General features: G+C 37.7%; 1 protein-coding gene across 3 annotated transcripts in view; it reads left to right on the top strand.

Annotated features, from left to right (window-relative positions):
• The first annotated feature begins 7,614 nt into the window (after positions 1 to 7,614).
• The window catches only part of HGF (hepatocyte growth factor), a 76,049-nt gene continuing 66,682 nt past the window's right edge, over positions 7,615 to 16,981 (top strand). The window contains exons 1-3 of one of the 3 annotated variants that reach the window (XM_019451301.2): positions 7,615 to 7,728; positions 7,962 to 8,117; positions 14,785 to 14,950. In XM_019451301.2, coding sequence (XP_019306846.1) covers positions 8,036 to 8,117; positions 14,785 to 14,950 — 248 coding nt within the window. In that variant the 5' untranslated portion in view covers positions 7,615 to 7,728; positions 7,962 to 8,035. Of the gene's footprint in view, positions 7,729 to 7,824; positions 8,118 to 14,784; positions 14,951 to 16,981 lie in introns of those variants that run through there. The other 2 variants (XM_019451302.2, XM_019451300.2) reach the window with 2 other exon arrangements.

Here is a 16,981-nt window from a genome sequence, read left to right as displayed (position 1 = left end):
ATTAGATTGAAACATTGAACAACATACTTCATCTGTCCTTTAAGCTTGGCAATTTCCATAACTTTGCTATTTTTTCCCTAACATTATTGTGAATTATAAAAGCATACAAATATAGCAAGATTAATTAAGGAATAGACAGTTTCAGGAACCATGAACTTGCGTCTTCATATTCAATACTACATGGCTAGAGAACAGTGATGTTTCTGATGGATTTGATAATCCCTTGGCTCTATAAGTCTCCAGGAATCCAATGAGTGCAAATACTCCCAAACTCGAGAGGTAAGAAGACAGCCAAAGACCCTCCTCAGAATGAGGAGTCCCAGGCTTTCGATTAAGAATTTAAGTATAAGATTAAAAAAAAAAAAACAACCCTAAACCATACTGCCTTTTAAACAAACTAGATCATTTAAACAAACTAGTTTTAAACAAACTTAGTCATTTAAAAAAATCCCCCAGGTTCTTATGTTACCTGGGGCCATGCTATCATGGCAGTAAGTAGCATTTTAAGTAATTCATGAGTAGGGCCAATAGACCAGATGATATATAATGTTGTATGTTATAAAGACCCCCCCCGCCCCCTACACATATACAGGCTTACACATTCACACAAAAGCAGTGCTCCACCAGGTGAAGCCTTTTTCTCTCAAGTCTGAAATGTAATTCCTGGTGTTGAGTGCCATCTGGTAAATGGAGTTGCCCTCAGATATCCCCAAGACCACAATAAACATGCAACATGTACATATAATAAAAGGGAAACCTCAATTTTATTGTGTGGCTTTTAAGATGCTAAATAAATGGATTAAACAGTTGCTTTGAAAAGTACCTTATTGTGAATATTCCTTTTTTCTTACACTAATGATTTTATCCTTGTTGGATTCTCAATTCAGAAAAAAGCAATCGATTCCCCAAGTTCATACATTTTACTAATATGCCAGTGTCCAACATGCCAGGTGTGGAATGCTTAAGCTTTATAAGTTTGGGGGCACTGCAGATTTAACAAAGCAGCCAACACCTGGAAATACATAAAAGCTGGCCTCTAAGCACAAGGTGATGAGTGTTAGTTAACTAGGCCCCCTGGATTCAGAGAAAGGCCCCTCATGGCTCAGAAAAGAAAACTAAAAAGGCAGCATCACAGAGTTTAGCTTTAGCTCAGATTTCCTGGTGTTCTCAAGGCCTGTCTTCTCTATTCCCAAAAGTCAAGACACAGGTTTAGTTATGACTATCCTTTTGATTTTTGGATAATTTATTTTAATCTGTACCACACTATTGCCTTATAGAGACACTGATGAACTGCATGGAAAAAAATGCTGATCTCTGCATAAGTGTATATGATATATTTCTAGAGAACAGATAACCCCGCTTTTTACTCACTTGACAAGTCCTACCTTGTGATGAGGCACTTTAACTATTACTGTCACTTTCCTGGATGTTGCTTTGTGGTCTCACCACAGACTCTGCAACAGATTTCCTGGGAGTGTGGCAAAAGTCATGCATGAGTGAGTGGCTGAGTCTATGATTTGATTGAGTAAACATTAGAGTCTGTTGAATTTAAAAAAATAAAGAAAAAACTGTACATTATGCCTATAATGTGTCCTAAAGTCCTGTCTATTGTTTTCAATTAGGTCATTTTTTTATTTTATAGGCAAAGACTTGCCACAGTCTCAGGACCCGATGTTGGAAAGTACAGATTGTATCCAATTCCATGGAAGACAGATGTTTTGTTAAAAATACCTATTTTACTAAGATTTTTCTCATGACCAATTTTTCTGTGCTTGTGTCTATACTTACTCTTCAAACAATGAGCTGTCTTCAGTCATAGTTACTTTATGTTCAAAAGACAAATTAATTGAAATCCTGTTATTCGTGTTCAAACTACGTAAAATGTGAATAGAAAGAAGGGGGAATTTCAAACTAAATGTCACCAATATACAGATTACTCTTCAGTGTTCTCTTTTTATTACATCTTTAACATTGTCTTGTTGTGTTCCTCTTGTTGAGCCTATAATCACATTTAGATGGCATTTATATTAATCATCTTAGACTAGATCAACATTATCTAATAGAACTTTTGGCAATGATGGAAATATTCTATATTTGCATTGTCCGCTAAGAGATCCACTAGCCACACACATTTCTCTATTAAGTACTTGGAACAAAGCTAGTGCAACTTTAAAGTGTAGTTTTTATTTTGCTTAATTTAAGTTTGAATTTACATAAGTGCTTTGAGGCTATCATACTGACAGCATGGATGTGGGCTTTGTGGGACCATTGCACTCACTCTTGAACAATTTTTTCAAATGAATATGCCACCATACCTGTTTGTTTCATATTTTTTTTTTTGATTCTGCTTTATGTATTTAAAAACACTATTTACCTGAGGGCACCTGGGTGTCTCAGTCACTTAAGCGTCTGATTCTTGATGCCAGCTCAGGTCATGATCTCACAGGTTGTGAGTCCCAGCCCTGCAGAGCCTGCTTGGGATTCTGTCTCATCTTCACTATGCCCCTCCCCCTGCTCGTTTCTCTCTCTCTCTCTCTCTTTTTCTCTCTCTCTCCCTCTCCCACCCTCCCTCTCTCTCTCTCTCTCAAAATAAATAAACAAAAAAATTAAAAAAAAACTGTTATTTATATGATCCAAAGTTTTAGTTGAACCACCATTCAGTGCTAGACATTAGATACACTTTTATTTATTTATTTATTTATTTATTTATTTATTTAATTTATTTATTTATTTAAACTTGTTTTATTTTTTATTTTTTTTTAAGTTTATATCCAAATTAGTTAGCATATAGTGCAACAATGATTTCAGGAGTAGATTCCTTAGTGCCCCTTACCCATTTAGCCCATCCTCCCTCCCATAACCCCTCCTGTAACCCTCAGTTTGTTCTCCATATTTCTGAGTCTCTTAGGTTTTGTCTCCCTCCCTGTTTTTATATTATTTTTGTTTCCCTTCCCTTATGTTCATCTGTTTTGTCTGTTAAAGTCCTCGTATGAGTGAAGTCATATGATTTTTGTCTTTCTCTGACTAATTTCACTTAGCATAATACCCTCCAGCTCCATCCACATAGTTGCAAATGGTGAGATTTCATTCTTTTTGATTGCTGAGTAATACTCCATTCTATATATATATATATATATATATATATATATATATATATATATATATGCACACCACATCTTCTTTATCCATTCCTCCATTGATGGACATTTGGGCTCTTTCCATACTTTGGCTATTGTTGATAGTGCTGCTATAAACATGGGGGTGCATGTGTCCCTTCGAAACAGCACACCTGTATCCTCTGGATAAATACCTAGTAGTGCAATTGCTAGGTCATAGGGTAGTTGTATTTTTATAGTTTTTTGAGGAACCTCCATACTGTTTTCCAGAGTGGCTGCACCAGCTTGCATTCCCATAGACACACTTTTAAATTCTGTTTTCTGAACATCAATTACCCAATAACAATTTTCTATCCTTGGAATATATATTTCGTTTTCATTAGGAGCTCCTATTAAAGAAACCTGTGTCTGAGTCCATTTGGGCTGCTACAACAAAATGCTACAGAGTGGGCGGCATACAAACAAAAGAAATTTATTTCCTACAGTTCTGGATACTCAACGTTCGAGATCAGGGCACCAGTGGATTCAGTCTGGTGAGGGCCCATTTTCTGGTTCATAGATGGTGCATTTCTGTGTCCTCACATGGTGGAAGAGGCAAGGGGGGAGTCCTCTTTCTGGGGACTCTTTTTACAGACACTAATCCCATTCACAAGGGCTCCACCCAAAGCCCCTACCTCCTAATACTATCATCTCTGGGCATTAGGATTTCAGTGTCTGCACTTTAGGGGAACACAGACATTCAGATGATTGCACCTTGGACTTAAGTCAAGGCAAATTAATGTGTTGGCCAACATTTTATACATACACCCTGAAATGAGCTATATTATGTAAAGGAAATTAATACAAATTACAGTGAATTTTGCAATATTTCCTACATTAAACGTAGTCAACATGAATTATTCAGTGGTGAGGCCTATAGATGACAAAATACCATTTAGAGGGAGGAACAAATAAGGAAGGAAAGAATGAGAAAATAAGGTTGCATGGGAACGATAAGCAATACCAAAAATTATGCAGGTGCTTCTTTCTCAGATGTGGAAGGTAAGAATTGTATGATGACCACGAAAGACTTCAGGTAAGTAGACTAATCACATTTTAAAGCTGGGAACGATGTTGGAAATCTCTCAAGCTAGATTTCTGTCAATGTGGAGACTTGATACCTGGACAGCTGTGGCTTTGAGTCACATTTTATCAACAGTTTAACCTCATGCTAGTTACATATCACCTCCAAATCTCACTTTCTTTACCTATAAATCAGTGACCATAAAAATCCATACCTGTTAGATATATATATCTCTTTTTTTTTTAAGTGGGGGGGGGGTGGCTAAGTGAGATAATACATTTGAAATTTGGCACATAGTGTCCCATTTCTATGGTAGGGAAACTGAGATATGAGTTGAATTAATTTTCTCAATTAGTGACACATTTTATGAGATAGCTGGGATCCGAAGCCAAGTATATGACTAAACTGAGTCCATGGGAGTAGAAGCACTAAACAGAATGACACCACACATGTGCCAGTCACTTAACAAGTTAAATGATGAGTCCAAGAGCACACAACTCATCGGTGGTCTGCAAAGCACAAGGTCATATCAGCTTCTTCCATTTACAAATGTAAACATCACTTGTGCTTAAGAAACATGGGGCTTGTGAAGACACAATGTTTTAAACTACATGCAGCCTTTTGAAACAGAGAGTACATCAATGTATCTTTTCCCATTCAGTCCATCTAGTGTACATGGTTTACGAGAGACCTTGATCTTAGATTTAAAACGATATTATATTGGCAATGAGCATTCATCCTGTATTTAAGTAATTACACAGACTGTAGCAGTTAAAATATTTTCCTTGCAAGATTCTCTGGTTCATCAAAACATTTTCAGATACATTTTGGGGGATTTATTTGTATGAACAGTTTAACACCTAAGGAGTATAAAGGTAATAGCAAGGGATGGGCAAATCATCATTACTATAATTTAGAAAGAACAAAGAGAATGTGTTATCAAGACAAAGTAAAAGAATAGCACAATTAATAATTTATTTCATTTGCATATTTGTTTATAGTTTTGGGAGAGTTTAAGGTATTTATATATTGGTTTATTTTGTAGCTTATTATTGAGCATCGTTTATGTGTTCCATCCTGGGCTAACAGTGGTGATTATAATCTTAAATGAAAGACAGGTGGTTCTTCTCATGGGGCTTACAGAAATTTCTCCATCCTACGGAATGTGACAAACTGTTCAAACCTCACACTTGGATCCTTATTCCTTTGGAATCTTGTGGAAGTTATTTCAGGATAGAAATAGTGTCCTTAAGTTTCCTCAACTATAAAAATGGGAATTATGAGAATCTTTTCTTAATATAAGTTTACTGTAAATTGGGGTGCCTGGGTAGCTCAGTCAGGTAAGCCTCCGACTCTTGATTTCAGCTCAGGTCATGATCTCATTGTTTGGTTTGTGAGATTGAGTCCCACACTGGGCTCTGCACTGTTAGTGCAGAGCCTGCTTGGGATTCTGTCTCCCTTGCTCTCTGCCCCTCCCCTGCTTGTGTGTGTGTGTGCACAGGTTCTCTCCCTCTCTCTCTCTCAAAATAAATAAATAAACTTAAAAAAATTGTAAGTATTAAGACAAATTTTGAAGAGTATTTGTCACAATGCTTAGCATACACTAAAAGCTCATTATATATTAGATACCATTTAACATAGAGAAACCAAACTTGTTAAAAGAGAAATATAAACATAATTATAGATAGGTTTAAGCATTTATTGTATTCAGAATTGTGAAAATGTGTGCCCTATTAAACAATTTTATTCAACTTCCTTGTGGTGCCCTAAATCTCCTACCCAGGATGGAGTTTGCTCCAAACCTATAATGATAATTGCAATCATACTTAAGGCTCTGATTCTGCTTTCTCTGAGAGAGAGAGAAAGTAAATACAAAGATTGGTCGCCTTTATTCTTTACCTACACGTATTTATTTATAGAAGAATCTAACTTCTTTAAAAGGAGTTTGAATGCTTGTTAATAAAGCGCAAGAGTTGCTGTAGGGCCTTTCAAGATCATGGTCAGGCAATACACTGAAATTGAGATTTTCCAAAAAGGTGTATCGCAAAGTAAAAAGGAAAGTAAAATGGATACTTGGGACACTAGAGGGAGGCTACCAAATGACTTTTCAGTTTGCTTGGTTTTGTTTTTATAAGGAGAAAATCATTAAAGAGAAGGAAATGGTAATATAATGTATAGATTGCTCAAAAGTAATTATCTTAATCTCAAGCTTCTCTAGCAATCCTAAACCAAGCTTGTTTTCTGGAGGTGGGAGTGGGCAGAGCTGGAGGAGGAGGGATGAGAGCCATGCAGTAAGGGAAGGCTGTAGTGTGAATGGTTTTAATTTTGCTCACATACACTTCCGTCCAAGCTGTACGTGGCCCCAGGGTCATTTTCACATCACACCCGCTATCTCTTCCTCTGCCCGCAGAGACACTGGTTCCTAGTTGATGCATCTCAGAGATGCATGGGGGCAACTCTTCCCCTGAATCCATCCAAAATAAAGCAAAATAAATTCATCTTGCCTAAAGTAATCTGAGCATCACCTGGAGATGCAAAGACAAAACCTTTCAATAAAATGAGCGTTCTGAGCAATGATCTCACAGATTCTGCAGACATGGGTCCCCCCCACTCCTGCCAATCCACACAAACTCCTTATCTCTCAGTGTAGATTTAGGGAGGCTGGTGGGTGCATTCAGAGGGATGGAACTGGAGAAGAGAGGCACATTAGTTATTTACGAATTAAAACAGATTGAGAAATTTCCAGTGAAAGTTAGTCTTAGAAGATATGTGCACCATATAGACACAGATGCATGAGAGTGGCGCACGCCTGTGTGCGCGTGTGCGTGTGTGTGTGTGTGTGTGTGTGTGTGGTATAAGGACACATAGTCCATGCTACATTTATCTGTTGGGGACAGGCAGTAGATAATCCTAATCTCTTAGACATTTTAAGAGAGAGCATGAACACATTTTATCGCCAACCCTCAATCAGACAAGTTTCTTTTATGCACTTCAGGCACATTTGTGGTGATCGCAGAGGTAGTACAGCTTCTGAAAAAAGCAGCCTGCCCTGCGGATATTGGGCAGGGGCAATTTTCTTACCTGACACCGTGGGTGCTTTCATTTTGCTTGTTTATTTTTACCCCACAATACCACACCCTTTTCTTACCTAACGCTTTTTACCTGGGCTGGACCCGCCTGGTTCTGCCTCCTCGCCTGCCTCCCTCCTCTCTGCTCCGTCTCTAACACCCCAAGGAACCTGTGCTAGTGTTTTGAATCCCTAGTTTGCTCTAGCAGTGAAAGTAGACAGATTAGGAGCTAAAGCACATTTGACTGAAAGGCAGCTCTTTGCTTTCTTCTTATGCTGCTTCCCCTTCCTCTTTTCCCAAAGAGACATGTAAACACATGTATTTTCCTGTTTAAATTTAGCGAATTGGTCCTCTGCCTGTCCCTTGATTTAGCTATTGGGCTGAGCCTTGCTCCTCCCTTCCCTACTCGGATAGGAGCCACAGGGATCTGGAGCTCGAGCTTCCAAATTGAGCTGGCCTCAGGCCAGGTGACCTTTTCTTTGTAAGTTTCTTTCCTAAGCAGAGTTGAGGGGGGGCGCGGGGAGCTGGGATCTCTTTGGTGTTGTTGGGGGGGTGGTTAGTGAGGAAAGGAAGGGGGTGGAAGAGAGTAAAGGGCTGTTGTTAAACAGTTTCTTACCGTAAGAGGGAGTTCAGACCTAGATCTTTCCAGTTAATCACACAACAAACTTAGCTCATCGCAATAAAAAGCAGCTCAGAGCCGACTGGTTCTTTTAGGCACTGAGTCGGAACAGGCTTCTCTCAGCCAGGCATCTCCTCCAGTGGGATCCGCCAGCCCGTCCAGCAGCACCATGTGGGTGACCAAACTTCTTCCAGTCCTGCTGCTGCAGCACGTCCTCCTCCACCTCCTTCTGCTTCCCATCCCCTATGCAGGTTAGTCTTCTCTTTTTCTTCTTCATCATTATGATTTTAACTCTCTCCTGCTAACCTTGCCTTTTCCTAACTCTCTCCACCCCATCCCCAGCATCCTTCCTCAGCTCTGTGTGTGGCTTGGGTCCTTTAAACCTCTCCTTATGCTTCCTTTTGATATTCTGTTCCTGTTTGCAAGGCATTTACAATGATAATTAACATCCCCTCAGTGCGCTCCCCCCCCCCCCCCACCCCCCAACCCAATCCCAGGGCTCTCTTAGCCTCTTAGCTGTGGACTGTGGGACAGGAATGAAGTGCTAACACTGGCTTGAATTTTGCTGGTTTGGACAAGTTGAAGGCTGAACAGAAGGTCTGGTCTGAAGAGGGGAGAGGGACTGTCAGTACAGCAGGGACTCACTTCTTTCCACAGGATATTTTTCCATGACGTTCCACCACCCCACGTCACTCAGTCAACATTCAGGGCTACATGAAGACTTTATACAGGTTTTCATTTGGAGAAGGCAGATTAAGCCCTGAGTATATGCATGTTATAAAAATGAAAGAGAAAGCCTGTCTTCTAAGATCTCATTCTGTCTGGGTATGGATGTCTGCCCTTTGAAACTGCAGTGCAAGGGAGGCAAAAATTGTGTGACTCTGATTAAAGCTGCAGAAGGGGTCCTTTCAGCCTCCCATTTTCTCCCCTGAATTTATAGGTTGGGAAGGAATTGCTGGTGAGTTCATACTACCTTCCTGGAAGTGTAGAGATTTCATCTGCCGCTTTGGGAAGTTTTCTGTTGTTATCAGGGCAAGAGGAAACATCTGTATTTGGTCGTATTATCATGGTAGTGGCTGAGATGCCAGAGGGAGAAGGTAGTGAGCACCACGGGTGGGCACAGGGGAATAAAAGAATGGAACAAATGCCCACATGGTAGACATGGCCTTTTCATAACACAAACCAGAGAACCGGCCATATCTTTTGAGATAAGTTAAATATGAAATTTATTGGAACTCTGATCTAGTCTCTGATGTAATGCAAGGGTTGAAAACATCAAGAATTTGCTAACTGACAAGGAAAGACATTCAGCCCACCTGGCTTTCTTCTTCAATCTTGTGAAGTGGTCCTTTTGAGAACAACACTGTGTGGGAAGGGCCGATTTGAAAACATTTAGGTAAGGTTTCTGAAGAGGTGAAAAAGAAGTGAGCTCAATCAAGCACGTTGTCATGCTTGAGGTATGTCATGCTAAAATGAACTCTCAGAAGACACTGCTGATTTCAGGAGGTTTAGGGCATAAATTGAGAGCATGGCTAATATCTTGAGGGCTTTCATTTTTAAAGATTCAAACGTTGATGGCCTGAAGTACAATATGGTTACCTGAAATCATCTGTGCTAATGTGAGGGAAACACAATGTGGAAAACCCAAACAGTAGATCAACCATAGACAATGTCTATTTGTTTTTGGCATGCATTACGGAGTTTTGGCAGGAGATATACATTCGTAATGATGTTTCACTTTGGCTAATGTTGAAATGACTGCGTTTCCTGAGTATAGGGAGAATGCAGCCCCAGAGTGTGCTGGCAGGCAAGGAGAGGACAATTGGGGATTACAGATATGCTGTGAATAATTCCTGAAGTGGATAATGGTAAAATTGTCATCAAAAGAGGGTCTGGCTTGGTTTGGGTGGTAAGTTTATTTTGATAGGTTTTTTTTTTTTTTATGACATTCTCCAAACTGGAGAATATGGACAGTCCTCTTAGAACATACCAAGAAAGTTGGTCCTTTTTTATATCATCTCACATTGAACATTTAGGGCTTTTATTGTTAATTGCTTTTGTTATGCTCTTAGATTTATCCCATGAGTCTATATTTGCACATATTGTAAAATAATACAATGGGAGAATGAAAGTGGATACTTTAATGAGGTGACTATCAATCATGAGCAGGATGTGTTAAGGAGATACTTTATAGAAAAGTTTCTGAAGAAATATGCAATATAGTGACCCCGGCCATCTTTATAGGAGTTGGTCTACATAGAATTACCCTCTATATGCTTCTACCTACACTGGAAACTAATATCCAGTACCCTGTAACAAAAGAAGCACTAAATAAGCGCTTGATGTCCAGGAACCTGTGAGAGATATAAAGATGAACAAATGTGAAAGAAACCCACATTTGTTGAGCAACTGTTATGGGCCAAGCTCTAAAAGAACTTATTTAATTCTGATAAGATTGGCATTATTCTGCTCATCTTACATGGGGCACCTGATTTTAAAGACTTTAATTCTCTTTTCATAGTAAAGGGATAGAGCTGAGATTCTGACTCAAATCTATGAGAATGAAGTATGTGCTGTTTTTTTTTCTTTTATTTATACTGAAGCCAGAAGCCGTGAAATTAACTGAAATTGCCTTTTAAAAATCCATTTTGCTAAGTAATGTAAGAAACACTCTGTGTTAGGAACACTATTATACTATGACTGAGAGTTCATTTCTAGTGTAAGAAGTTGGGGGAAAATGTGGTATCCAGGCTGAGTATGAAAAGATGGATGGTAGTATGATCGGTACCTAGGTCAGGGGAACACAGAATGACCAAAGGCATAGAGGTGAGAAAGTATGAGCACAGGTAAGCATGTGGGATTGGTGTACCTGAGTACCAAGAGGGAGTACCATGGCCTGTGATTAGAAACTAAAATAAGGTCGTATGCACAGACATGAATGGTGTGCCAAAGTATTCTGAACATCATGGGTAGCAGTTGGAAATTTTGGAGTTGACAAGATACCTGACTTAAATTGTACTTCAGTGTGGTTGTTTTGGTTGCTGCGTGGAGAAACAGTTGTTGGGAGAAATAGGGAGGAGACCAGACGGAGGCTTCTATGACAATGACAATGACCAAGGAAGCCGAACGAAGGTGAAGAAGGGAGGCCCTGAATCTCACCTTGACTATTGCTCCATTTTCTTTGCAAGAGACTATTTTGCTGCTTCTCAAATACCAACTGTGAAATCCAAGTCCTTAGATAACAGCAATGAAAATGAAAATGTGGACTAGTATTTATGATTCTTGTCTTTGGGAAGTTTAAAGTCTCCAGTCACTACCGTTCCCTCCATTAATTATTTGTGTACTTTCATCTTAACATCTTGCCACTTCAAGCTGTTAATCACTAATCATGTGGGTAGGTTTCTCAGAATATGTGGAGCCAGATTCCTGCTTCTTTCCACACCCTGCAAATCCTTTCCTTGCATGATTTTCCTTTGAAGTCAATGGTTAGACCATACAGAGAAGAAAATATATGAGGTACTGAGAGAAATGAGTGTGAGGCCACGGACCAGAGGGAGAAATGTGTCTTTCTTCAAGCACCTTGATACATTTGACCCTACTTTCTGTTTGTAGGTTTTCACTAAGATCCTAATGATTTCAATTCTAAAATAGGGATTTCAGGTTCTTCAAGAAATATAGCTTCCAGAATGTTTTCCTATACTAGGAGAAGAGGAGAAAGGAGTTGCAATTTAAAGTACAAGAAAGCATGACAAAATTGCAGTGATCTCTCACCCTTTGATTTCATTTCAATATTTTGTTTATAAACTCCAACTAATAGTTATGCAGAAAAAATAGTAGAGAAAAATCTGATCCAAAGATATTTTCTTTGAGTTTCTTCCCAAATTAAGCTGGTCTTTTAACTGTTTTCACTAAAACAAGCATCAGTTGCTAATACATATGGAAGAAAAAGTTGAAACTATTTTCAGCAAAGGAGTTTTATTTTCACATTCTGTTTTTGAACGACTTCTGTTTTGAATTTTTCTTTTATTGAAGAAGAAATTAGTTTTATAGATGCCTGGATTACATGATACACAGCTAGCTTCAACTTCACATTTTATAGTAATTTATTACTGACCTAGTAGAAATGACTAAATTATAAGGGAAAGCTTCTAAATCATGAGAAATAAATAGTGAAAGGGAATCCTGATACCTGGCTCCCATTGCCTTTGATAAGCTCTGTAGCCCCAGACAAGTTTTTCACACCTGTCTATTATCTAGTAAAGGAAAATCGTAGATTTGTTTGCTTTTCTGAATGCTTTTTGATCTTTAGATGAAAGGTGGTGATGGAAAAACTTATCAGCAAGCAAGAGTTAGGCTACTTTTGTGAGAGTCACACATTAACACATTTCAATAGGACAACTGAGAATCTGTAGAATTAAACACAAACAATAATCCCACAGAGACCTCTTTCTTCAATACTTGCCTTCATATTGCATGGTATTGAGAAAAGAAACTGGGGCATTGACAAGGGGTCCTCTTTTATTTGATAAATAGTAAAATGCATATCTTAATTTAATGTTTGCCTTACACTTCTAAAATTTAGCTTTATGCTCTTCTCTCACACCTAGACATGTATAATGAACACATGCATGAGGCCAATTTTAATTCTGTATTGTTAGTTAACTGAATTTATTTGACATAGATATGACAAACATATATGTGTGTATATACACACACACGCGCGTGTGTGCACACACATATATATAGTATATGTGCACATTTCCTTTTAACCAACAGTTTTATTTACTGGATTTTCAGCATCATTAACTACTATTTTTTCTAAGAAATACTCATATGTATATAGGAAATCAGATGATTATTATTCTGTGAAACATTTCATAGCACCTAAGAAATAGTGCACTATGGTCAAAGCAAGAAATTCTTAATGTAGAAATGTATCTCCCATTAACATGGTCCTGTGGCAGAAACCAAAATGTGAAAAGAATTATACCACTTCTTTGCTTGGGAGAATAACAATTTCTTCTCTATGCCAGAAATTAAAGAATGGAATTTCAAAAACAAAGCTAAAACTTTGCATATTAATAACATTTTTTAATCCAAATTAACTTCCAAATATCTACTTAATAATTAAATAGCTTCAAATATAACATAACTTGCATTTTGTAGATTGAGTAATTGGTATATTAGCTTTTCAGGTAATTAAACAAAGTCATTTGGCAAGTCAGTAAGAATGCCAGAATTATCATCTGTCTGCCAACGTTATGCAAGGCATTTGGTCCACACTCAATAAATAACATGTTGATAGATTATTTGGTTGATTGAATTTCTATGTTAAAATGTCATTTAAATTATATCTGTTGTACCATAGCCATTCCATCTTGTAGGACAAAGAAAAGTTGAAAATGAAAACATTATTACAGAAATTAGTACCAGTCTTTTGGGGATTGTGTTCTGGAGTTTTACAGAGAACCAGAAATTTAGAGGACTTCATGTTTTCTCTTATTTATTGTGGACTTCAGGTTAGGATAGACATTAATGAATAGCATCTGCATGTTTAATAAACCAACTGGAGCCAGTGGTTGCTGGCAAATTTGAGAGTATGATGCCATTGTTTGTACCTCACTCTGCTAGCCATATTTCCAAATTTTCTGCACAAAAATTTTACCCTCTTTTCTTGGCATATTTCACCACATATAAAGAGCAGGAATGCATTTCCTGTCTTACCATCCAAATTTCTTCTCTACTGATAGCCCTAAACCAGATCTTCAAAAAATATTTGTAAGCCATATTTCTACATACTTTCTTATAATTCTTTTAAAAAAGGTGGCATCACGAGTGTTTAAGAATGGGGGTTCTGAAGCTAGGCGGTTGAGTTTCAAATGAGTTTTGCTTAAGGGGCAATTAATTTTTCGCTGTGTCTCAGTTTCTTCATCTTAAGAATGAAGATATTGTTACCGCTTTTGTTACAAGGATGTTCAAAAGAACTGGCAGGCAGAAGAGAGGCACAATCATGCCTCTCCTTAATACACAATAGGTGCAGTCTCTTAGACATTTTCATTCTCATTGTGAAGATGGCGACCATCCTTAGAAACTAGGTAACTTTGGGCAAGTTGAGAATAAAGAAGTAAGCGCTTGATACTCTGAAGTTATCTACAAGATGAAGTCTTTTAGGATGTTTTAGTTCTGTTTTTCATGTTTTTAATAGGAGGCTTCATGCTATCTAGGGGCTTTGGAGAATACTTTCATGAAGAAAAATGATATTGCTACATTAAAGGATGATGTTTTACACACATTTGATTTATAGTAGTTGGCTTGATTTCAAGACAATTCAGTGATACTAAGAAATAGTGCCCCAAAGCACAGAAAACACTTATGAAGGAAACGAGAAGGGCTAAACTTGAGTAATATGAAATACTTCAAAGAGAGTCAGAAGAATTTATCCACTGTGCCATTTTCTAGTGAGAAGTTGCTCACATGTAATTGAGTTGGCTTATCTAATTAATACTATAACTTACATAAGGGCCAACTGTAGAAGGAAATGACAAATTTAATTATAGAGCATGATATGATAAGCCCGGGCATTTGCTTACATACTGTTTGGAGAATATCATGTCATTTATTTCTTTAGAGTGAACTCTGTCCTAATTTTTAAAACCATATTTCATTTTAAAGAATGTAGATGAGTGACTCTACATGACAAGTTATTTATTATTCACTGATTACAATATTCCTCTTTTGCTCTTAACTATCTGAGAGTATCAATCCCCACCTCACTTCACCCCCAATCCCTGGAGATATAGTATGTTGTCAGATAAAATCACTATCTTGTGGATGATCCTTAAGGACATTTTTTTTTTTTCTATATGAGCCTTAAAAGCTTTTCCTCCATTTTTTAAAAAAAATTATTATTATTAATAGAAGGACAGAAGAAAAGAAGAAACACACTTCATGAATTCAAAAAGTCAGCAAAGACTACTCTAATTAAAGAAGACCCATTACTGAAGATAAAAACAAAAAAAATGAACACTGCAGACCAATGTGCCAATAGATGTATTAGGAATAAAGGACTTCCATTCACTTGCAAGTAAGTTGCTTCATTTTGTTCTTAGGATAACTTTCCAAATACAGCATCTACTAATTATCATCATGGTTCCCCCCACTTTTTGGATTCATGTAATTTGCCCTTAAAAGTATAAGCTTGACTTGAGTTTTCACTCATTATAACAGGAGACGTTGCTCCCAGTTGATGGAAATGTGAGTAAGGGAGAGCACATAAACTGATACCATTTAGAATCCACAGTGCCTCTGGTTATGGAATTTGTGTTTTCTCATCTTATGAATAGTTGAACTTTAGAAACTAAAATTCAACTAGATTGCCTTTTATCCAACATTTTAAAGTATTCTATTCAGAGTAAACATTTATTTTTTCTTGCAAGAGGAGTGGAGGAATTTTCAGAATATAAGTTGGGCAAGAGCCAGAATTTACTGCAAGTTACGTCATTGTCTTAAGGGATTGAAATAAAAGGTGTTGAGAGAATTAGATTAAAAGACTAGAGGGATTGGTGTCAGCAGCAAAGGCTATTCAAAAACAGTTAGGGGATAGTGATGATGAAGTTTTAGGTGAAAAGTGATGGGGCAATTCAAAGAGGTATGAAGAGATTCCAAAGGCGACTTTTCTTATCTTTTGAAATTCCCTGCCTAACCTCACAGGGAAGAACTCTTTCCTACTTTGCCAGTGAGCCCAAGGATAAAACTTGGGAGTTTCGGGCCATGAAGGAGACAATTGCATCTGAATAATTTTCTGAGTTGCCAGAAGAAAATGCATTTCCCCATTCTTCCCCATAAACATCCCAGCCTCTCACTTACTTGACACCCCTTTATTCCCTATCTCATTCTATTTTGACAGGATTGCATGTGGTATCTTGTCAATTTTGAATTCTATTCATGATCACATTTGGGCAGTGTCATGTCCCATGAATACAGATTTTAGTAAAGTCGAGGCAAGTGACCCTACTTTCATCTTGCCTTTTTTTTTTTTTTTTAGATAAATGAGTGTTTGGCGCCTGAGGGAAAGAGTATGGTCAGAGAAGGTCCTCGACAGATGTAGGAAGAGAGACTGTCTCCTTTCTATTCATTTATAACTCCTCTGGAAGTATTTTTCTTGCCAAACTGCCACTTTCTGGGAGAGATTTCCTGGCAAGGGGAGTGGAGAATTGACTTTGCATGTATATTCCTGTGATAATTCTGTTTCTTTCCCTGACTTTCCTGCCTTGGGATTGTATAAAATGAATTAGAGAAAACTACTCTCAATCAGTGTCATAGCTGTGTAGATCTACAGTGATGTTCTTTTTGCAGTTGAGGAGGTTAGATTTATTGTATTTTCCCCTCACAGGCTTGGGAAGGTGAGTCGAAGGAAATGGGAGAAGTTCATCTCATTATTGATTTTTAACTCTGAATCTGAAAACACACTTTCCTGAATCCACAAGTAAGGAAGGCATTGTGACCTCCCGATTTTCACATTTTTCACGCCTTATCTCTAGTAAACAAAAGAAAAACTTTTCCCTTTGTTTTATTCAAGAGGAACTAAAATGATTTTGCTGCATTAAAGAACACATGTGACCTGATTAAAAATCTTTACATATCCCACATATGAGGTTTCATACTTTCCTACTATATTCTGGTTGAGTTATATTTAGTCTTCAAATTTATGGCAACCTGTGCAGAAAACCACATGTATAAAACCTTTGTACAGCCAAAGTTCCTCTGCCCAGAAATGTGTCATCCTTCTCACTTGTCTATCCCAAATATACATATGTGTTTGGAATCACTAAATATATTAGTTATTCAGAACTCAATGGGCATACTGTGATACTCTGAAATTAGACTCTTAATGATTTAAAGGATTTTTTTTGCAGGCTTGTTATATGGACTAGAATCACTGAAAAGCAATGGCAAATATGCAAAAATGCTTAGAAAATACCAGTAATACTTTATGAAAGCATCCGTGATTCAACGGGTGCAGGGTGGAACATTCTCAAACACTACCTCCTCTTGAGAAGTTATCAACAATATTGATTTTACAGAGATTGAAGTTCTTTTTTTGCTGGGTAGGAAA

The sequence above is a fragment of the Panthera pardus genome, unplaced genomic scaffold (genome assembly GCF_024362965.1).
Source record: "Panthera pardus isolate Hobbes unplaced genomic scaffold, ASM2436296v1 HiC_scaffold_8, whole genome shotgun sequence".
In the NCBI taxonomy this organism is placed as follows: Eukaryota; Metazoa; Chordata; class Mammalia; order Carnivora; family Felidae; genus Panthera; species Panthera pardus.
The sequence above is the reverse complement of the archived record's forward strand: the minus strand, read 5'-3'. Positions and strand labels throughout refer to the sequence as shown.